Below are 23,885 nucleotides of genomic sequence, written 5' to 3' on the forward strand. Positions count from 1 at the left end.
GACTTTCTGAACCACAGCTAACAAAAAGTATTAATTTCCCTGAAAAACTACCTCCTTTGCTTAAAATAGGAAATTTTCAGTTCCAGAGCAGAAAATTTCTCCTTGAAAATTCCTTCTTTCCAGGAAGTTGTATTCCTGAAACAAAAAGATGTAAATAAGGACAGAAACAAGTCATTTGCCTTTGCTCATCCCAGAAAACATGTCTAATATTATGGGGAGATAGTACAGGACAAAATGGACAGTGCTTAGGAAGAAGTTTTCCAGCTACCATATAATTCAAGAGTTACCCCAGTAAGATGCAACTAGAGAAAAGGTGAGTGCTAACTGCAAGACCTGAAAGAATGGAGTGGCAAGCTCCCAGCTAACCACAGGCTGAGAAACTTGAATATGTACTAGTTATTGCTGTGAAATTTGTTGGCCAAACCAAAAAAGATCATAAAAAATAAACAAAACAAAAGAAATACATCAATTTTGAGCCAGAAAGAATACATTTAAATCTTTCATTGTATTTTTTTCAGAAGTTTTAAATTTGTTGCCACTTATTTTGAGGTAAATTTCTAAATATCCAAAAGGAAAATTTAAAACATTTTATCCTTTTCCTTTTTTTCCTTAATTTAACCATTCTCATCAGCCCTAAGGTTTTAAACCTGAAGATCATAAATTTTATCCATCCCACTTCTATGAACTAACAAATAACAACATGTAAATTTTGTGAGAAGCTGTCCCACCAGCTGCCTTTCACGTAATTTCATTATCCTCTTGCTTCTAATCTAAAAACACAGTGGGAGGCAGAGAGAAAAATCTTTGTGTCATCATCCCAGAGAAGGTGTGGATGCCCCATCCCTGGAGGTGTTCAAGGCCAGGTTGGATGGAGCCTTGGCCAACCTGATCTAGTGGGTGGCATCCCTGCCTATGGCAGTGGGGTTGGAGTTAGATATCTTTAAGATCTCTTCCAACCCAAGCCATTCTATGATTGTACCAAGAACATTAAATCCAATGTTATTATGTAAGTATTAGTGTAACAACAATAAATTAATGCATATGCTATTTCAGAGGAACCTATGTGGCCATTTCCATTGTCTTCTAAATAATTTAAGCAAATTAAAGAATATATGTTTGCCCTCTAAATACTATGCATGCACATCAATCATATCTTTATGACGTCCTCTATAAAGCTGTATTTAAATTAATGATGATTTGCCTTTATACTTAAATCTATATTTTGTCAAAGGTACATTTATAAACATTTATTAAATATATGTAAAAAAATAGGAAATGTTCAAGTATTAACTTTTGCTGGATTAGAAGAAAGGTATTTACTGAAGAATTAAAATGCCAAATCTCACACAAGCAAGTGATAGGAAAACACTGGCATTCCTATTTAGACTGACCTTTAGATCAATGACCCTCTTTTCTCTTGCCCTAAGCATCTGTCAGACAGGCGCTGTCACAAAACACTGTTGCTAACCTGCAGCCTTCAATTCTGCTCTCTTGCTACACACTACAGTTCACCTGCCATCCCCTAAACCATTAAAAAAAACTCCCTGGTTTTGCCTTCAGGGCATTTATTGTAACTCTAACTTTCTTTTCTCTTCATTATTTAAAAAGCCAGATGGTAAGGGTAACACTCACTTCCTGTGATGTAGTTTTCTTGGATAAGGATAACTGTCAGTCTGCATGGTTTTTACAGTAAATAATGAATTTATTCAGTGCTACAGACAAACCAGAGTGAGTTTTAGACAGAATCAACAATTTCAAAACCTGCCCATAGTTTTAAAACACTTGCAATTCTGCTTGTCAGCAATGAACTACAGAATGCCAACCTGTCATTTCGAATGAGAAACACCTTGACATTCTTGAATAGTGTTGATGAAAGCATTTTTTTTCTCCTTTCTTCTCCTTTTTTGTTGTTATCACTCACTTATGTTGTGGCTACTACTTGATTCGAACACGACTTTAAAGTTCTTCCTAGCATTCATTAAGGGTAAAGGGATACAAACAATGACAACCACCAGTACATTGCCATCACTCAGACTGATGGGATTTTTGTCTAGGGAATTAATTTCATTCCAACCAGCCACCAGGCTGCTACATATAATTAGTGAATAAAATAAAATTTAGATTAATTTTGTACCAGATTGCTTTACAAGCGAGGGCACAATTTGCTGAGGAGTCACATTTCAGCTTCTTTCTTATAGGAACATCACAACCCAAGCAAAAAAATAAAGATGTAGACTCACCCAAAGACGTGTCACAAAGAAGCTACAAAATTTTTATCATGTGCAGAGTCAGACTTCAAACAGATATGATACAGAAATTCACGTGACAAAACTGAAGTGGTTTGGACCTAGAAAGGAGAAAAGATATTACCAGCAGTGATCTATAACCAGAGCAGTATTCTAAAATTTCAGGACAGTAATTACGTTGCAGACCTGAATGCTTTCATTTTGCTGTGCAGCTTTTAACCAAGGACCTACATTTTCCTTGTCATTTGGCAAGTTTGTGCCTAATCAACCTACCCCCTTGTATAAATTAATTGCTGTGCCATTCTGAGGTATATTTCTATGAATGAAGAGAATTGTTGAATTCACTAAATGTCTGAAATCCCAGGCACACACAGTGAAATAGATGTGTATCTAGGAAAAAAAAATTAAATGACACAAACATCAAGCATATAAATTTTTCACAGAACTGCCTGCACAATTCCCCTGCATATCTGCCTTCTATTACTTAGCTAAAATAACCCATATAAGGAGAAATATCTAGGCAATTGTTTGTCCTTATTGTGCTTTAAATTCAACAAACTGGTCAGCTGGCATTCAGAGAAATGACGGAAACTTGTAAAGTTGTATAAGCTGTGGGAAAATTTTCAGTCTGGCTGCCTAGCTGTCTGTTACCCTTTCTTTAGGGGAAAGACTCTGGCAATTTGATTTTCATACTAAGATAAAAGAACAGTCAAGCTTTATGCTGTTGTTATAGCTTACACCTGACAAGTAAGTTTACTTCAGCTAGTGTGTGGGGAGGTGTTGTCATACAGTAAATTAGAGTGCTTGGCTTGGAAAAGGCAATCTTAAACTGGGACTGGATCCCAGTAACCCAAATAGGAGCTTGCTAGCTCTCCAGCTGAGCTGCTGTGTTCATTGGGAGCCATGGACATGCATCTTACCATTGCCATGGCTAACTACGGATGCTTTTGCTGGAAATCTCTGACAGCCAAAGGGCAAGAGGGTGGTAAACCAGGGTCCACACGACCAAAAGTTAATCACAGTAATTGCTAGAAGCTCCAAGCTCAGTAATAGTAGGTAAAGACCACAGGGAAACTACTGAAGGACAGGGCAACAATGACTGAGCTTGGTTTCTTGTGCTTTGACTGACTGCTCCTTGCTATCTGCATTGAGCCCAAAGGTGGATTTTTAGGCGAGCTGTTTCTCCCTGTGCTTTTGATTAAGGGAGGTACTCTGAACATTGTCCCTGAAATAGTTCACTGATAAGGCTAATACAGACATAGGACTTGGGGCTTTAAAAAATATTTTTTTTAAATCTAACCCACAGGAGCGTGAAAGCACAGCTTCAGTACAGTGAACACCAGAATAACAGGTAGGGAGAAAATTTTTCTGTCAAGGAGTGAAGACTGTTCCCTTCCTGCACATTGGAAGTCACTTGATTGGAAACTGGAGAAATATATGATAGTTGTTACAAATGCCCTACAAATGGACTGGGGAGGAGCTCTCCCCTTTTCAGGGAAAGTGAAAGGCAACTAAATTGCAAAGCATCCAGATATTCAAAAGCTTGCCTTTTTTTTAATTATTATTATTTTAGTGAGGAAAAGAGTTCAGGAAATATAGTGTTCTGTATACCAACAAAGTCTATATATAATAATACCAGTGTGCTTTTGTTGCTTTTTCTGATTTGTTTTGTTGTTGTTTTGTAAGCACTGTTCATTCCACTGTTATCATTTGCTCTAAACTGTTCGGGGTAGTTTGTTCTCCATGTCTCACTTTCCAGCTCAGAGAGGCCGTATTTTTCTAAGTACAATGGCTTTCTAATTATCTGAGGTGTAGATAAAAATTATAAGTAACCAGGTGTACAATTTCATGCCCTAAAATGCTATTTATCATTTTTAGAAAGAACTGAAAATGATTAATCTTGATTTAATTTTTAAGAAAACTTGACAGGCAAGAAGAATACATCTATAATTCTGGTCATCTTCCCAGAATCACAGAATCATTTAGGTTGGAACAGACCTCCAAGATCACCAAGTCCAACCATTAACCTAGCACTGCCAAGTCTACCACTAAACCACGTCCTTAAGCACCACACCTACACATCTTTTGAAAACCTCCAGAGACGGTGACCCAACATCTTCTGTGATATAATGTAAATATGGCTTTATAGGCACAGCTACATTTTAAACAAATATTTGATAAGAATGTTCAGAAAATCATACTTCACTATTCCTTTGGATACCTGTTAGAATTACAATCCCAGTTATTTGCTGAATGAAAGCTTTAAAACATCCATCACGTGTGAGACAAGGCAAAGACTTGTTATTTTGATACTTTTCAATATCATGCAGTCTTACTCACAATACTTAGAATATACAGTTACTTCTAGAACATCTTACAGATTCTCAATGTCCTATGTTAACAAGCTTCACATTAAGGCAGAACTTTCATAGAATCTATTGAGAAAGCAGATCTTCACATTCTGGAGCATCCCTGTACCTTGTCATATAACATTATAGTGAAAGTGATGTTTTTGGTCTTGCATCACTCTCTAAAGAGACAAAGATTAATAATAATTACACTCAAATAAGTAGATTTATCTTTTTAAAGCAAGTTAGCATAATTCTTAAGTATACATCAGTAACAAGAAGACAGTATCTTCATTAATGCATTTTGAGTGTAATGTACAGGAGTGAAAAAGGCAACTAGGCTTCACACAAAACGCCTTTTATATCTCAGCCCAATTCATTTGAAAATAAATCATTTGGAAAACCCCTCTAAACTTCACTTTAAAAAAAATACTTTTTTCATAATATGTGTTTTTAACCTTGCAGAAGCTAGTCTTCCTCTCTCTCTCATATTCACAAGACAGAGAGATTTTGAGCTGCTTAAGAGCCCAGCCGTAGGTTGCCCTCTCTATAATTGGTATAAAATAGAGAGTACCTTGAATGATTAGCTTTCCCCAGCTAAAGTAGCCATTGGTTCTAGACAGTCTTCTGCTTTCAGTGGCCAATTTTCTCTGGAATATCAATTTCCTGTGAGCAGAAATGAAACACATGTTGAAGGACATAAATGAGATGAAGCTTGTAGAATGAGTCATCCAATATGTACTAATGGCAAGTTTAAATCTGTAGTCCAGATATAACTGCCTAGCTAAAAAATGTGCACTTGTTTCACAGTTATAACAGTATGCAACAGACCTTTTATTTCACTCAAAGAACTTTTAAGAATTTCTAAGTGATGGAAGATTAACAAAATATATGCAAGAAAACAAAATTATACATATTTTTACTTTAAATGCCTACATGTGAATGACCTGAAAAGTTAAAATGCACTACAGAAAAGCTTGTATTAGGCACAAAGAGTTCCAAAGATGTTTTACTGAAACATTTTCCCAGTTACAGCTACCCACCTGGAAATAAGACAGTGTCAACAGGGCATAATTCGGCAATTTCAAGAATGGAACTAATATTGAAAACAGTTCAACAGTTTGTTCACATGTTCTCATGCTCTCTTTTCTTCAACAGAAAAGTTCAAGATTTCAGTTTCTCTATTCATTTTTCACCAATATAATATAGTACCTCTCACATGATTGTTTTCTAGCTTCAGTAGTTTGTATTTCAAATAAGGCTTGTGTTCCATGTAGACAATGAAACAGCAACAGAGACAAAACCAGAAAAATCACTAGTAAAGAACTGTCTGTAAAGAACAGTCTAAAAAACTACTTTTTCTAAAGAAAAGTAAAGAACTGTCTGAACTAGTTTTATAGGTGAAATTTACAGAGAACTATATAGCTCTCTGGCATGATAATCCTGAAGATAGATAAGAGCAAGAAATTAAGAAAAGGCAAGGCTTGGGACTACAAACTAGACTGAGAATCAATTATTGAATTCCATGTCTAGAAAACATTTTCCTACGTAATTGTGACACTTAGTGTAAAATCCACCAAATAGACACGAATTATTCCCATGCAGCATGTGAGAAGTAGGAACAATACTCAGATACTCATTGTTCGATGTCCCTACAAAGGCAAAAACTTTGCATGACAATAAGAATATAAACACGTAATTCATCCAAGGACAGATATATAAGATTCAGATGATTAATCTGGACAAGAGAACTTCCAAAAATGCCTTAGACAATAGTGTGCCCCTACAAACCAGGAGACACTGCAGTCTCAGTTGTACTGACGTGCAAAATCAGTACGTAGTCAGCTCATCTGACTGCATCAGTATGCCTTCTGCCCAAACCCCAGATAATTATATCTTTGAGGGAGAGTTGAAAAAGTATACAAGAGATTGATTTTAGGAAGACCTGATTTCTCTGGAATATATGTGAATTCACAGCCCATGCACCTGCCCAGATCTCCATGAAAGACCCAAGCACAGCACAGCAGTGGGAGCAACTTAAAAGTCAGAACCTGGCTTCTCTCACAAGTTTTCTTCCTCTCACCATTTTAAGTAATAAATAAATGTAGTACTTTAAAAAATATCCTATTACTAATTAGCACAAATATAAAAGGAAACAAAAATCTGCTATCGTGCATTTCTAGCGTATCATTTCAATCAAGGCTGAGAAAAATGATTACTTCAACAAGTAGACTTCAGTACATTTATGTATGCACTGTTTCTTTTTGGAAAGGTCAATTAAATGTCAAAAGTATAACTAAAAAATGAGAAATTATTTAACATTCAGAAGTTGCAGCTTGCCTGTTAGTATACATTACATCTAATTATGTACTTCACAACCATTGCAGAAAAGAAATTCATGAAACATTTACAAAATATGTTCAGCACATTATTCATGACTAGATTAAAAATACTTTCATAAATACAATGAATTGGAAATTGACTCTCCTTATTTAGAATGTTTTGATTTAAGGGAATAAAGTGTCAGCAGAAAACATACCTGCAAAAGACCCAGAATACATATTGTAACTTGTAATATATTACCATGAATGAATAAAACAGGCTACTACATATTTACCTTTTCTTCTATTATTATAATTGACTAGCTATATCTGCTATTAAAAATAGTTTAAAATAGTAAATGCATTCCTGTGAAATCCATTTTACAGAAAGAAAAATGAATATTTTGAAAGTTGCAATGCAGCTTCTGGCAAGCTGGCAATAAATGCCACAGATTAAATCACAGACCACCGGATGTTTGCTGTATAGTAGCCAAAAGTACTGTCAGTATTCAAAAAACTGTCTCTCCAGTGTTTTTCAGCTTGGAAATATCCCAAGAATCATAGACAAAATTATAACTTTATTTTTTATAAATCATCCTTTTAAAAGTTAAACTGTGTATGAAGCATATTACTAAGACGCATATTCTCATGTCCTTCTCATGGGATTTCTTTTTGTTGGGACATGCAGCAGGGTGACATAAAAACAAGAGAAAGGATAATGAAATCTTTCTCCAAAGGAATAAAACCTGTTGCTGCAGCAAGACAGCCCTCAGTTGGACTAGCAGGGAGCCAACAGGAAAGTAGATGCTTATCAGTCAGTAAGATAAGTAACAGTCATTGATTTTATTAATTGCAATTTAGTGTTCCTAGATTTTCATAATGCTGATGTTTCCTTTCTAACCACCATGAAAATCATTCGTTCACCTTTTTCTTTTGTGTTTCTGGAAATAATCCAACCTTATCCTTAATCCCAAGAGCTCTTGACACCTGGTACTTACTGGTAAAGAAAAACCTCTACTATTTTATAAAAATCTACAGGTGACAAAACGTCTCTAGGTTGTCACAAGATGGATTCTTGAATTATTCTAGTGGAGCACAGTGGCAAATAGAGATGCACACAATTGCCTGGTAGCTTGCATGCAAGCTGGTGAAATTGAGACCATATTGATTGCATTTTAATTGAGACAAAAGAGAAGACCTTTGAAGAATGCAGAGTCTACTATCTTTATATTGATGGATTTGCTGGTGCACCTAAACATAAAAGCAATTAACTGTGAAGTTAAGCTTATTGTGTTTCAAGCTGTTTAGTAGCCAAGGGGTAAAAGTTATATTAACTTTATAAGTCTTTTTCAAAAAGACTTTTAAAAGAATTACCAGTGCTTGTTTTTTTTCTAGTACAGGTTTCATGAAACTGATTGATTTGTATTAGTACGGATTATTCCTAAGGACACTAATTCCCAATGCAAAAGCTACTTGTATGTCACTAATTTAGGTTTCTCCTCAGTGCAAAAGAAAGGAAACATCTGATGACTCTTAAAAAGCAGAACATCTCTACAAACAAAACAGTCAGCAATGAAGAGGCTGACAACAGAAGAAACATCATCCGATACTGTACACCCCTCATCACAGAACCACATAATGGCCAAGGTTAGCAGGGACCTCTGAAAATCATCTGGTCCAACCCCCTGCTGAGCAGGATCACCTAGAGCACATTGCGCAGCATGACATCCAGGCGGGTTCTGAATATCTCCAGAGAAGGAGACTCCACAACCTCTCCGGGCAACCTGTTACAGTGCTCTGTCACCCTCACAGTAAAGAAGTACCCACCCCTCATATTCAGCCAAAATTTCCTGTGCTTCAGCTTGTGCCCACTGCCTCTCGTCCTGTCACTGGGCACAACTGAAAAGAGACCGGCTACATCCTCTCTACACCCTCCCCTCAGATATTTGTATACATTAATGAGATCTCCCCTCAGTCTTCTCTTTTCCATCAAGGAATTTAATTAGAGTTACACAAAATGAAAATAAAAATATTCAGGTGAAAATACGGTTTTAAAGCTAGATAAAGAACACACATTAGACAGTTCACTCACATAGATGATGAAAAAAGACACTAAAAAATCCATGATATGTGAGATGTTTCTCACTGAAGTTTATTTTTTATGTTATTTTACTGTAAAATAGTATCTTACTTTAGTGTAAAATAAGATGCATTGTACTTGTAATAAGATGCATTTTTTTAAACACTTTTGGTGTTCTACAATTTTCCTGAGTATATCAACATATAACCATCAACAGCAAGTGCATTCTCTGGAACCTCAGTATAGCTTTTAACTTTCTTCTGATATAAACTCAGCTTTTTATCTCTATTTTGAAACATCTGCACCAAGTCCATTTGTTCCTTCTTCCTAAGGCAATCTTGAGATCCAATAAGCCTGAGGTTCTTTCTGTTCTTTAGACAGATAGTATCTCTCTGTCACAAGGTCTTTAATGTATCGTTTCTACACAGCAATATAGAGCTTTTTTTTTTCTTCTTTTTTTTTTTTTGACTTTAGGAAATTCATTATTATTCTGAAAGAGGGAAATAGTTATAAGAAGAAATACCTTATTAAGGAAAAGTAATGAATTTCAGGCGCAGGGAAGAGGTGTGCTATTTCATTTCTTCAGCTGTTGATTCCAAGATGCTCTGTGCTGGAAATAGCCAGGATTTGTTCCTTCTGAGCTCTGAAAAAGGTGCAAGATTGTAATTATTATTGTTATATTAGTTTGGCATCTACAGTTAGTCCTCATGATCACGATACTCTTATCTTGTAAATAGATCTGGAAAAATATTATTTTCACTGAAAATAATACACACAAAAGATTACTTTTGCACCTTTTGGATGCACAGTGCCCTTTATCTAAGAAACTTCACTGTTAGGAGGTTATAATAGCATTACAATTATTAGCTAGCAAGACATCTAGTCACTTTACAACAATATTACACATGTGGGGGAAGAGGTGGATATAATATACCTTCAAATAATGCATAATCTGACAAATGTGTCCCTCTTGCATTTTCAAAATATTGTACCAAACAAACTAATATGTTTACATGTATTTTTAATTCAACAGCCATTTTTTCCAGTATGGCTTTAGCTTAGGCAGTTTACCATTCTAAGCATTTGACTTCCACTTCTTCAGACTCTTAGCTACACAAGGGTTATACTGCATTGTCTCTGCTTCCTGACTGAGTAGATAATGTTATATTTGTAAGGAGGACAGCTTAAAGCAACATCTGACTAGCGCATCTATATTATTTACTCCTCTCTGTTAAAGATTTTAACTCTTCCAAGCAAGCCTAAGTTGATGTGAAATCATAGTTATGATTCCAGTCAAAGAATTCAGAATAAGAAGAACGTCCAATTTCTGCAAGTACCTGGCATTTACTGCCATTATATCCCTCTTTATATTGCCACATTTTTTTTGATATTACCATTATTACCCCCATTATAGTTTTATCACTACTTTGTAGATAGTGTTCTAAGCCTCAGAAAGGCTAACAGCATGATCCAGGGTAGTTTATGTGCCTAAAACAGAATTTAAGGAATTCAGAAATACAGTGCTGTGGACACCACTGAACATATTTCACACCTGAACTCACCTGACATCAGCATTGTGAGGAGGAAAAAAAAAAATCCCTTCAATTTCTTTAGCCTTTCATACAGTTGGTTTTCTGTAGGAATTCATCTCTCATGCAAAACAGCTAGGCAGATATGTTCTGACTAAACAGTGCTGTGATCCAGCTGTCAGGTGTGCAGCACTTCAGGTCCACCTGTAGACCTTAGAAGGGACTGATCCATAGGGATGCTTAAAGTTTGCCTTACACATGCATGCATATATGTATGTATATACAAATATATGTATATCCACATACAAACAGCAGAGACCACATCAATGATGCCATTTAAACCAGTTCCAGTAGAAGAGAGACTCTTGCTTCAAGTCCCTGTCATCAGGACTGAATTTTTTCAAGATTGTTGAAATGTGAAGCATGATAACGAACAATGCAAGACCCTGAGCCAGATCAAAAGATATAAGCAGTTTACATGGGCTAAGAGCTAGACAGAAGACTATTTTGCAAATTAAAGCAATTAGTTTCTATTCTAGTCTTGGTTTTGCTAGGTGAGCTTGGACAATCACAGCTTCTTTCTATGTATACTGTTTTTCTCCCTAGGTCATGGGTATTGCTGTAGGAAACAGTCAGTATTCCTTAATAATTTGCTAGATAAGCCAAAAAAATGCATTCAGATATATCTGCAATGCCAAGCAAGGAATTCTTCAGAAGCATTTACAGTGCCGGACTGTGTCTTCAAGTGAATCACACCTGTCCTGAGCCCCAACTGCCAGGACATACTCTTCTGTGCTGTAATAAATCAGAGATACAGCTACCTGCCAACAGCATCAACTCCCATAGACATCCAAAATTTGGATTCCAGAACTGGATCCCATATTCACTAAATAAGGCTTTGTTGCAGGTCGTGTTCTAGCTGCATGATATATTAAAACAGCACAGACAATTTCAGGAAAAAAAAAAAAAGAAAAAAAAAAAAAAAAAGTTAAATGTTGCCCTTTTCACTACTGTTGGATTGTCCATTTGACTGACTTTAACTTCATTGTTTGCAGTTTCCAGTTGTTTATGGAATCTCTACACAAATCTCTACACAATCTCTAGTACACAAATTTCAATCTGTGGATTACTTATAAATGGCTGATTGGAACAACATTGGTTTAAATAGGTTTGATTCTCATGAATATTCAACCGTATATTTTTTCGCATCACATTGTTTTCTTTCCCTGCCTGACTGACATAGTCATTTGAAATGGTTCTGCTGTCTCTCACACATCTAATGCTATTTTACTCATAAAAGTTGGATATGTGCCCAAAAATGCATCTTCTTGAGTAAATTTCCCTGCATAAATACTGGGGGGAGGTGGGGAGGACACGAGTAATTAAAAAGCCCGTATACACAGTCAAGCCCAGATTGTATTGGGAAGGCAATGAAATTGCTCCCTTGCTGCACCCTGTGAAGTGATCTAAAAATGGAAACTACAATGCTACTCAGTTAATGGAATGGGTTACAGCGTGATTCAAGACCTTCCTCTGTCATTCAGAAATGACTGTGGGCTGACTTTGAGAAAAAGATTTCTTCTTCCTGCAATGCACGCAGAGTGATTTACTTTGCATTATCCCTTACAAACCTGTATGGGTCCCACTTAAATCTGCCACAACCTGAGATAGTCATCATGGAAAACACTGGGAGACGTCTTGTTCAGAGACCATCACTGTGTATGTAAAGCCCAGTCCATTTTCCCCACTGGATCACTTCACATTTATCTGTATCACATTTTGCCTATCATTCTATTGTTGCCTGGGTTTTGTAAACCTTTTGTAAACCTTTTGTAAACCTTTGTAAGACTTCTGTGAGTCTACACTGCCTATGCTTACTACCTTGAATTACATTACCATCTGTAAAATTTATGACCTTCAAAAGTGTTTGTCTCTAACCAAGACATTCACCTGTGTACCTTTCAGCCAACTATTAATCCATGCCAAGATATTTTCTCTCCTCCCTTCAGATGAATTATAAACTCTTTAAGTTTGCCTTTTGAAAACTTCATTGCACTGGGATCATCCCATCGATAAGCCTGCTGGCACCTTGAAAGGATTCCAAGAAGCCTTACAAAGACAAGACCTCTGTCACTGGAGCTCTGCTGAACACCACCCTGCAGGCTGTCAGACTCTGCCTCTCAGCAGATCTTCTGCTGATATACCTGGTACAGGAGTCAGACTGGCCAGCCTGCACTTCCCCACACTGCTCCCAACCATTTTATTTATTTAGGATGTTAAGAGTTGCCAGTCTCCTGCCTCTGGATACCAAGGTTGTTTCAAAGGGTGTCTAACAACATCAATAAATATGCTGCTTCATCCTTTTCTTTCTGGAGGTTCCCTCTATCTCATACCGCAGCTTCTTCTCCACCTAGTTTATTTTCAGATATCCTGTGCTAAGCCCTTTCTATTGGATCCTTTTCCATTGGACTGGCGCAAAGAGCTTCATACATCACAGGCACATTTGCAATAAGACATGTACATCCTGTATCCTTCCCATTTGCTCCAGGAATATACATGGTATTTATAAATAAGGCTATGATACATAGTCAGGATAGAAATTTGTTCAAGACTGGCAGTTCATGCATGCTTGGCATGCAACAAAAGTGCTTCATATATTGTATAAATTCAATTCATGCTGTGACAGTCAAGGCTTTTTTGTGCACATGTTTTTTAGCACTATGAGGAAAATTCTTATTTCCATAATTGTCACAGAAAATAAAGAATTTGGAGTATAAATATAAATAATTACACTACAAAAAACATCCATGGAATATAAAGTCCTGAGTAAGTTTTCACAATATTCCTCTGCTTTTGCTCGGTTTATATTACTCTACTGTAACTAAGAGTATATCTAACAGTACAATATGTGTAACAAATAGACCGGTCACCTTTTTAAGAAATGAAGCAGGTTCAATGTTTTAATAAGAAATAAAAACAATTGCTGCTGGTTTACTCTTAGAGGGTTTATGATATGAACTTGTAATAAGCATTATAACAAAATGACATCTAGACTTTTAAGGAAGCAACATATTCATATGTTTTCATCCATCTTACAGAACTATATTAAGTATGTAGCTTATTCACTGATTGTTGGACTTTGCCTTTAGTGATTCCAGATAAAATAAATATCCATTTTCTTTAATTAAATTTAATTAGAGTTTTCAAGGTAACCAATCACCATTCTATGTAATTTTGGCCTCAGAAAGGTACATTTCTACACCTTATCTTTTTTCTTGATATATGAACATGCTTCAGTATTTTTGTTCTAACACAGGATCATGACCTTTATTTTATAATGAAGTCACTCAAAAAGATATTGTCCTTTGATGACCTTATCAAGGATACCTATATAAATAAATAGCAGAGAAGAGCCTGACTGCTCTCAAAAAGGACAGACATTTCAAAGCAGGAAAAAACACCCGCCAGTTACATGTTTACCTTAAATAAGGACATAAAGGTGAACTTGGTCCTGCTATTTCCTGACAGAGAGCTCACTGCACAAAATAAGGTCCAGGAAAGGAAAGAGTTAAGCAACATTAAAATGTGTTTATTTAGCCTGACCTTTCTCAAAGCTAGCTGTACATTCCAACAGACTTGGGCTGCATACTTCCTCCCTCGGTAGTCTATGAAATTTCCTCTGTGCTTAATCCTCTCAGCAGCTTTGTCAACATCTTCCCTTTCTTTGAGTGCTCTCCCCAGTCTTGAAAATACTGTGGCAAAGCTCTCCAATGAGTCTTAACCAATTAAATCCAGGTCACTTACGCTCTGTGGCAAGAGGTTATACTGGCACAGAGGGCCTGAAATGTATGGATACCTGATTCCTGCCACACAAGTCAGCAAAAGCACGCCCATTTCTTTTTTATCTAGATTGCCAAAGTGTTGATATATTCAGGATTCACTAATTTCAGCAGCAGTGCAACTCTCACCACAGTTAATACATTTATGTAGAGTACAAAGAGAGGTTAAGAAGCCAAAATTTGTCTACCACAAGTATGAAAGCATGTCTTTTTAATGCTTTAAAAATAAGCAATGGAAAACAGCCATATTTCCCCCATGCAAAGAAAACGTGTTCTTATATGAAAATGAGTAAAGGCACCAGTTTCTTTCAATATGACTGTTTCTAGAAACATTCCAGTGATACATCTGAGACAAATTTGGAAATGCACCATCTTTATAGTCACTCTGTGAAGGGTTCGGTACTCTGTCCTTGCGTATAAAAGCAACTGGCATGATGTCACCCTTCTGTTGGTTAAAAACATTGTCGAAAGGAAAGGACTGTTCTTAGTCATTGGCAAATGTGTCCTTTAATGATAATGCTTTTTATCTCCCAGTTTTGTATAGTATCTTGTGATTTCGTGGTAACCATGGCAACTATTCGTTTTTGTTCTGAATAAAAAGAATGTTGTAAATCCATGCAACTTACTGGCATATAAATTAAGGCTGCCTGCTGGAACTAGCATGCCAGAGTTCAGTTTTCCCACTTAGCTTTAAATTGACATGCTCACTGTTGATGAAGAAAGTATCCATCTCAGATGAGGTGGAAAAAAAATGTCCTGAGTGGGTAGAAAAGGTCATTCAGTTCAGTGCACAAAACACAGGTGCTGATGACTACCAACTGAGGATTGAGTCAGTCAGGGTGAGCAAAGAAAATATTGGAATTACCTTTTAAAAAACAATGGCATCAGTACGAGCTAAGAGGAAAGAAGGGGAAAAAAAAAAAAAAAGAAAAAAAAAGAAAGAAAGAAAGAAGGATTAGAGGTGAAATTACAGCTGTAGTGTACCTGCCACCTGCCTCCTAGAGAAAACAGCCTAATTCATAGGCATGAAAACACATTTCTCCCACCTTGACATATTCTACAGCATACAGCATTATTGACACAACATGCAGAAGCCCCTCACTGCTGACTGTCCTGCTGCTTTTCTCCTGTCCAGTGTACCCCTTACAAAACATATGCCTGTACCTAATCTCTGATCCCTCCTAAAATAAAGTCCCTGAACATTTATTGCTACAGTTGCAGGACCACAAAATTCAGTGGATTAAAGCATCTCATCAAGATATTTTTCCCTTCCTTGCTCACCCCAGTCTGTTTCTCCTCTTTTGATTTTAGCAAAGCAGAGTTTTACATTCCAGTCAGTTAATGCTAAAAGCTACAATTACACTTCTGTGTTGTGGCAGCTGTCTGCCTTCCCAATGTACCTGAAATTTCAAATACATTGGCCTTGGTCTGGTCTCTCATCAACATAATACAGAAGCACAGAATAATTCAGGTTGGACAGGACTTCAGGAGGTCCTCTAGTCCAACCTGCCACTCAGAACACAGAGTCAAAACTGATTTCAGACCAGGTTGCTCAATCTGATTTCAGCAGAGTTCTCCTTGAGAAGTCTAGGTATAGATGAAAGAAGAAACAGCCTGCAGCAGAAGTAATAATGAGATGATTTGATGAAGGGCATTGCAACGAAGATTATCATAATATTCATATTTCATTTTAATCCAAACAATAGCTGATCTTAAATATTATCCCCAGAATTACTTTCAGAATTCCCTATCCAACCTTAATATAATTTCATGGCACTACTTCTCCAGATAAATTTCATCATGACTAAAAACTTTGTGAATTGAAACCTGGAAGATTTATACCCTTTGATCTTTTCAAGCCATTATTATAACATGATCTTCCCAAGCATTAATTAATAAAAAATGCTTCATCCGTCCTGAAGCTAAGCTAAGCACATTTTTTCAGTCTTCCCAGCTCTATGATCCCAATTCTATTAAAAAAGCTTAGTACTAGCACCTCTCCATTTCCAGATGCTTAAGCCTCTTAGCTACCGATTTGATGCAGCAGCATATTTTAGTATTATTACTTTTGAGCTTAAGCTAAAAAAGTACCTGTTTCTTTTTTTTTTTTTAATCCCATTTACAAAAGTATTTTACTTTAAATGAATTTCAACACATATAAGCAAAGCATTCAGTCTCAGATTCTAGCAGCAATTTTCTGCTAATAGACTAATGAAAGGTAAATAACACAAGTGAATTTTAGGAAGATCAGTGATGGATTAAAGTCAGTTTTGACAGATCTGCTAGTCTATGCAGGGAGAGCTCTGACTTGAGCAAGCTTCCTTCAGAGTCAGAGGTCACTGCTCCAGTGGTCCTGTCTCAAGTCAGACAAAGCTAAATGGAGATAATATCAAATAAAAATAGCATCCCTTGCTCCAGTTCACAGGAATATGCCAAAAGCAAGGAGAATTTTGCCTGCCAAGAATCTAGGAGAAATAGGAACTAAAAACTCTCCTCCGCTTCTCTTTGGTGGGGCACAGAGTGATTCAGAAACTGATAAAATATATTTTTTCACTCACAGGAATTTATCATAAGAGGAAAAGTAAAGGCAGGAGAGAGCATGGGGAAAATTCAAAAAAGCATATGAAGCCTAAACACAGAAAGGACTCATTTCCTATTCCCAAATGTCAAAATGCTCGATCTTGATATCGTTCCCAAAACTGTCTGGCAGGGTTTGCCCTCTCGATTCTCCCCTTGGGAAAAGCTACCCCGTGAGAGTCCAGGCACTGTAAACACATGGTCTGTGTGTACATGCCTAGAAACCCAAACTCAAAGCCTTATCATTCTGTTTCTGAGAAGGGGCTAGCCCACAATAGCCCAAGATTGCGACTAATGGGTCATGCTTTCATATATTGGGTAACAGACTAAGGAGTGCTCCAATAGACCAGATTCTGTTATGGTGTGGAAGACACAAAGGCTGTTTTCACAACAGAAGTATGAGCATAGCCCCTCTTGAAATGGAAAAAGCCACTCTCCATCATGTATTTTTCCATATTCATTGAAATTGGCTACTGGAATTTATGCTGATGCATAATTTATACACAGAAGCATGGGGTTATCTGAGGGGTTTTTGTTGGTGATGCATCAGCAGCACAGACTGAATACCTTTTCCACATACCACACAAACTATGCTAAATCTTGATATGAGTCCTTTCCTTAGCTGAGCAAATTAAGTAAACAGGAGCCAAATGTGACAAAATTGTCTTTACCATAAGCCAAGATACAACAACAGTACCAGCAGTGTGGCTTATACATTTGGAAAAGCAAGATCAGGAAGACATCATCTTAGCTGCAGTAGGGGAAAGCACGATCCAAACCCTAAAAACCAACATGGACAGTCAAGAAGAATTAAGCAAAAGTCTGGTTAATAACTGGTGCAGGAAGGAGTCCCTCAAAGGCAGAATTAACCAGGCTTTGAAAATCATTCTAAGATTCAACACCGAAAACTGCAAGCACACATTGAATCAATTAGACACACCATTAATTTAGTTTTCTAATTTTATCCACTTAGGATATTGGATTTACATACTTTACCCAATACTTTTCCTTCAGATTCTCCATTTCTCTGCTGGATATGTCTCTACAGGACAATCAATAGAGTGAGCAAGCTTGAGTCTTTAGGATTGGAATCTCAATTTACACTGAGATTCCCGTTAATATTAGCAAAGATTAGATGAAGCACAGCCTTTAGCACATTTTGACAGCTACCAGTAGGACTTACAATTCAGAGGGAGAGGAGCTGAAGCTAAAACACAATTTAACCAGAAAAGAAAAGCCCAAACCGCAAAATGTATTATTGACTCACTTCTCAGCAAAAATGCTCCAAGATCTTCTGCATCAATACATGATTGGATCAGTCATTTTATTATGCTGAACACAGTAAAGATCTATAGGTCAGGTATAAGAATGTTTGCTTTATATTTTCTTGAGAGGTGAAACTTCTTAACTGAATCTTACACTTAATCATTTCCAAATCCCAAGGTATATCTGCTGATCCCTGTTTCGATTTAAAATAAAATTCATTTTCTGGTTAGCTGCATGACTTTTATTTCAGACTTGACTTAGAGATTTATGAACAGGATATAGCTTTTCTTGCTGAACACTTGAACAATCTTGGTCCCTGTGGTGATTTCCACATTGCTGCAAGTGGGAAGAAACACTCACTACTGTAAAATGATATGACATCCCTACTTCAGAAGCCAAAACAAATTTTTTGAAGGCTGAAGTGTTCAGTTGCAGGAAGGACAGAAACCCAAGGGGATCTAGCCTTGGCAGTATTCTGAAAAGTCAATGCCACTTATCAATTCATTGCTTCTTAATTAAGAAACAGAGAGTATCCGGGTACATAATGAATCAACGTCTATATGGAAACAGGGGGACAAGGAGATTATTGATTGAACTCACAGTTTCCCCTGTAGTCACTAACATTGAAATTTGACTTTGACTCAGAGTGGAATGATTTCTGCTGAAGATATCTGCTCCACACTGAACAATGTACCATGAAGAGCACTATTTATAGCAAATGGACCGTAGGGTTCTGAAGACAGAGTTGAACAAAGCACAGTACACCAGCATGACCCCCTGCAGCACAGCATTGCAGCTGCTGCATTTTATGGGATAATGCATTAAGCAGTGCTGACTACTTGTACTCTCAAACTGTTTGGTCCCCTGAATTGTGATGCCCTTCCTAGCACAAATACTGCAGAACTGCTCTTTTCAACCTGTTCCAGTACCTACCCCCCCCAGAAAAAAAAAAAAAAGGGGGGGGGGGGAAGGGGGGGTGTAATTTCTTCAGTTCTTTGGTATAAAAGGTAGAATACAAGTGATCAAATTCAAAGTCACAATGCTGAGAACTCCCATTTGGTTGCTTGCTTGCCACTGGAGGTTTGCTCAATATCTAGAAACACTCTGCTTTTGACAGAGCCCAACACATTCATCACCCAGCTCACAATGACTGAGAGTTTGAATAATATGGCACAAACATGCTACTCAGTACACCACCATGAGGCAGTTTTCTTTAATGTCAACAGTAAGATTCCTATGAGAGTACACCACAGCTCCATCCTAACATATTTGAGTCTTCTTCCAGCGGAAACCTTCCACAAAAAAATGCATGTACTATGTATAACATATATACATTTAATACACATTGAACTTTAGAAGTTACATAGGCATTTGGAGTAGAATAAATGCCCATGACTTTAAAGCCAAAGCACTTTTTAAAATGGAATTTGGTGCCTACATAATAAGGACAGGGAGATAAGAGTTTTGGTTGGTTGGCTTTGTGCTTTGATATTCAGTGCCTGAAATCAGTAAGGAAGGGAGGTGACTCTATTCTCTATAAAACAACACAGTAGGAACCTATCTAAAAGTACAGGTTTTTAATGTTATTAGAGGTCTTTTCCCTGTGCACTTATTAAATTTTCAGCCTTGGATTCAGACATACAGAAAAGTGAAAAATGGCATAAATTATCTCAGAAATGAAAATTATTCTGTTCAAATCCATCTGAAGAAGAATCAAATACAGATGACAAATTTGTTGGATTCAGATCTAAGTTTAGCTGGAAAACACACAACTAGCTCAAAACAGTAATATCAATGTTCAAGGCATAAAATCAGACAAAATGTATAATAAATGATTAACTAAACTACACCTTCACAAATGAACCACTTGGAAGCTATGTATCTTGGAGATAAGCATACATCATTGTTTCAGATATTATACTTTACATGAAAATAAAATGGGACATTAATCACTAATTCACTGATGAATATAACATGCTCATATTTTAATGAGCCAGCTGAAAATTTTACCTCTTTACAGTTCTGCTTTGCAAAGCACTTCCCAAATAATTAATTTCAAGCAACTTACTTTATTCTACCAGTATCTTCCTGACTATCTAACATTGCTCATATATTCAATTTCCAGAGCATTTCACTTCAAAATGAGATGAACAGAAGTGTGACTCCTGTACACCTAGGAGCGCTGAACCATTTGGCACTTCCTTAATCACAAAGCACAATCACCGTACTGGAGAAGTCTCTTGTATTTATTTCACTTGGTCCACTGTATAGGAAATTCTCTTTTTCCATCAAACAAAAGTTACAAAAAATAACATAATGGAAAGTATCATTTATTCAGTGCTTTATGTCTTCAAATATTCTACAAGCATTAATCTTCACAAAATCCTTTACAGTTAGAAAGCATGTATTTCCAGCACTTGATTTAAAATCGAAGAAAATAGCCCTATCTATCCTAGATATATGTATGCCTCCAGAAATCCACAACTTTTAAAGTGTTGGCTTCACATTATGTGTAAGGAAGGGATTAGTCTGTTTTTACTGCAAAACGCTGAGACACAATGTCGAGGATTCAACCCACTTCAAATCAGGAACCAAGTCAGTCTTTTCTGCCTGTTCAAAATTAAGAAAAAAAGGACAGACCAAAAGACAGTTCACATCTTCAGTTTACTGAGTTGTATTCTAGAAGTGCTATCACCCTCTGGTGATTTTAGCAGAAACCCATGGTAGCTTGGGTACTTAGGTTAAGTGTTTAAGATCACAGTACAACAGAATATGTTTGGTAAAAAAGGAAAAGAGGGGTCAGCATCTTTCAAGACTTGTCATAGGCCAAAGATGACCTTTACAAAAACATCAACAGAGGTGGTCAATTATACCTCTTTTGATAATCCCTCCCAGCTTCACTGAATCGTTCAGTAAAGCATTGTCCTGGTTTTAGTTAGGACAGAGTTAATTTTCCTCCTAGTAGCTGGTAGGGTGCTATGTTTTGGATTAGGATGAGAAGAGCGCTGATAACATGCTGACGTTTTAATTGTTGCAGAGCAGTGATTACACCAAGCCAAGGACTTTTCGGCTTCTCGCTCTGTCCTGCCAGCGAGCAGGCTAGGGGTGCAGCAGGAGCTGGGAGGGGACAGACCCAGGACAGCTGACCCAAACTGGCCAAAGGGGTATTCCATACCATCTGACGTCATGCTAAACAATATATAGGGGTGGCTGGCCGGGGTGGGGGGCCAGTTGCTCGGGGATAGGCTGGGCATCGGTCAGCGGGTGGTGAGCAATTGCATTGTGCATCACTTGTTTCTTACACATTATTATTAGTAATACTATTATCATTATTATTAATATTACTATTGTTATTATTATTTCTTGTCTTAATAAACTGTCTTTATCTCAACTCACAGGCTTCACTTTCCCATTTCTCTCCCCCATCCCAGAGAGGGAGGGGGGAGGGTGAGCGAACGGCTGTGTGGTGTTTAGCTGCCAGCCGGGTTAAACCACAACAAACATGCAGAGCAGAAGACAGTTGCAGTCAGGATTAGTCTGCCAAGCAGCCTTACCTTCACAGTTTGCCAATCCCTCAGATAGCAAACAAATGCTAATCCAGGGCACTCATCATTAAGCAACTCATTTCACCCTGCTTGTACAGACTTGTGACTTCTGTTCAGCATATTTTTGAACATGGTAACGACAATAAATATTCAACCCATCCATAATGTCATTTGATGAACTTAGATGCTCATATCTGAATGAGTTAGGTGAAGATATCCTGATGTTTCTTTTACTTGCTATGATTGCCGGTCATTCAAAAAGTTTTAGGATAAATTGCGATAATGAACTGGGTACACCCAGTTAAGACACGCAAAAATGGCATACAGAATGTGATCAAAAGGAGACATATAACCGGTTATATAAAAGACAAAACAGGACCAATCTGTGTAATGCACAAGGGAAGAAAAAATCTCAGGGAACAGACTAGCCAAGGAGGCTTAGATACTAGTCTCAATTACATGGATATAAATCTGACCTAAGTTCCACTGACATCTGTTTCAAACGCGTATCTTTAATTGAGATCAAAATCTGGCCAGTGTCTCAAATTCTGGTAGATCTGATATTCTGTCTGCACTGTATTCCCAGACAAATTGAATGACTAACTGATTCAAGCAGGAATTCATCTCAGTCATATCAAAAGTCTCAACAACACAAGCATATGTCACACGCAAGCTATAATAAGTTCTATTAAGATAAAATTTGAGGTGAATTTAAAAAAAAAATAGTTATACCAAGAAAAAAAAAAAATGAAAGTGCTGTAATAATGGTAATCAAAACTGTACCAACACCATGATTTTTTACAACTGAATGACAAAGCTCTTACTTTACAGGGCTGATCAGAGAATAAATACAGAATAGAAGTCATTACTCCAACCCTTAGTTTGCAGCCCCTAGCAAAATACGGCTGACAAAAACAGCTGAAAATGAATTTTTAAAGACTATCACCAAAGGCACCATGCAAATACAAAGTGCAAACTCTACCAAAGCTGTAGTTCTGCTGCTAACGCTGTGGTTCCTGAGGTGGCCTCGTTTTCTCTCTCTTATACAGTATAAAGCCATTAAGCATCATCATCAAAGATATTTTTACCGATTTTTTTTTTCCCTTAAATGAAAAGAATGATGATCATACCAAAATATTTCCCCTGGACAGGATAAAGATGTATGGTCCTGTTTAAAGCCACATTTTGAGTAGATTATGGTATGTAATACTCTGTGTGTACTCTCTTAATGGGGAGATTTTGAGAGAGTCTAAAGACACGAAAACAAAGATCCAAGATCCAAATAGCATCTAGTCCTCAGCAATGTTCAAGGGGCAGTCAGTCAGACAGCAAGTCACTTGATGACTCTTCTGCACAGCATCAGATAATACAGGCAAACGAGCATACAGCTTAAGAGATTTTTAGTCCCAGTGACACAAATTCAACACTCAGCACACCTGAACACTTCATTCAGGAACTGTCCTTTTTCTTAGATATCTGTACTACATCCAGCACAAAGAGACCTGGAGCTCACCTGTGGCTCTACGTGCTCCTGCAACACAACACCTCAGCACCAACAGTGGCCACACAACACACCTCCACCACACCAAGAGTGTGCTTCTTGTTCAACAGTAGGATTTAATGTTTTATGGAGCTCATGAGGTTCAACAAGTCCTAGTGCAAGGTCCTGCACCTGGGCTGGGGCAATGCCAAGCACAGATACAGGCTGGGCAGAGAATGGACTGAGAGCAGCCCTGAGCAGAAGGACCTGGGGGTGCTGGTGGATGAGAAGCTCAACATGAGCTGGCAATGTGTGCTTGCAGCCCAGAAAGCCAACTGTGTCCTGGACTGCACCAAAAGTAGTGCAGCCAGCAGGGTGAGGGAGCTGATTTCCCCCTCTGCTCTGCTCTTGTGAGACCCCATCTGGAGTCCTGCATTCAACTCTGGGCCCCCAGCACAGAAAGGACATGGAATTATTAGAAAAGTCCAGAGGAATGCCATGAAGATGTTCAAAGGGCTGGAGCACCTCTCCTATGACGACAGGTTGAGGGAGTTGGGGTTGTTCAGCCTAGAGAAGAGAAGGCTCCAGGGAGACTTTATAGCAGCCTTCTCGTACCTACAGGAAAGCAAGAGAGGGACTTTTTGCCAGGGAGAG

The 23,885-nt window shown here is 37.5% G+C and overlaps 1 protein-coding gene across 1 annotated transcript in view; it reads right to left on the reverse strand.

The window, feature by feature from the left end:
* The window catches only part of LOC310898915 (uncharacterized protein), a 186,563-nt gene that overhangs the window by 110,685 nt on the left and 51,993 nt on the right, over nt 1–23,885 (reverse strand). Inside the window, exon 7 of the mRNA XM_083834638.1 lies at nt 20,220–20,816. Within this exon, the coding sequence (XP_083690764.1) occupies nt 20,742–20,816 (75 nt within the window). The 3' untranslated portion in view covers nt 20,220–20,741. Of the gene's footprint in view, nt 20,817–23,885 lie in introns of the transcript that reaches the window.

Source organism: Anser anser (genome assembly GCF_964211835.1).
Source record: "Anser anser genome assembly, chromosome: 4".
Taxonomy (NCBI): domain Eukaryota; kingdom Metazoa; phylum Chordata; class Aves; order Anseriformes; family Anatidae; genus Anser; species Anser anser.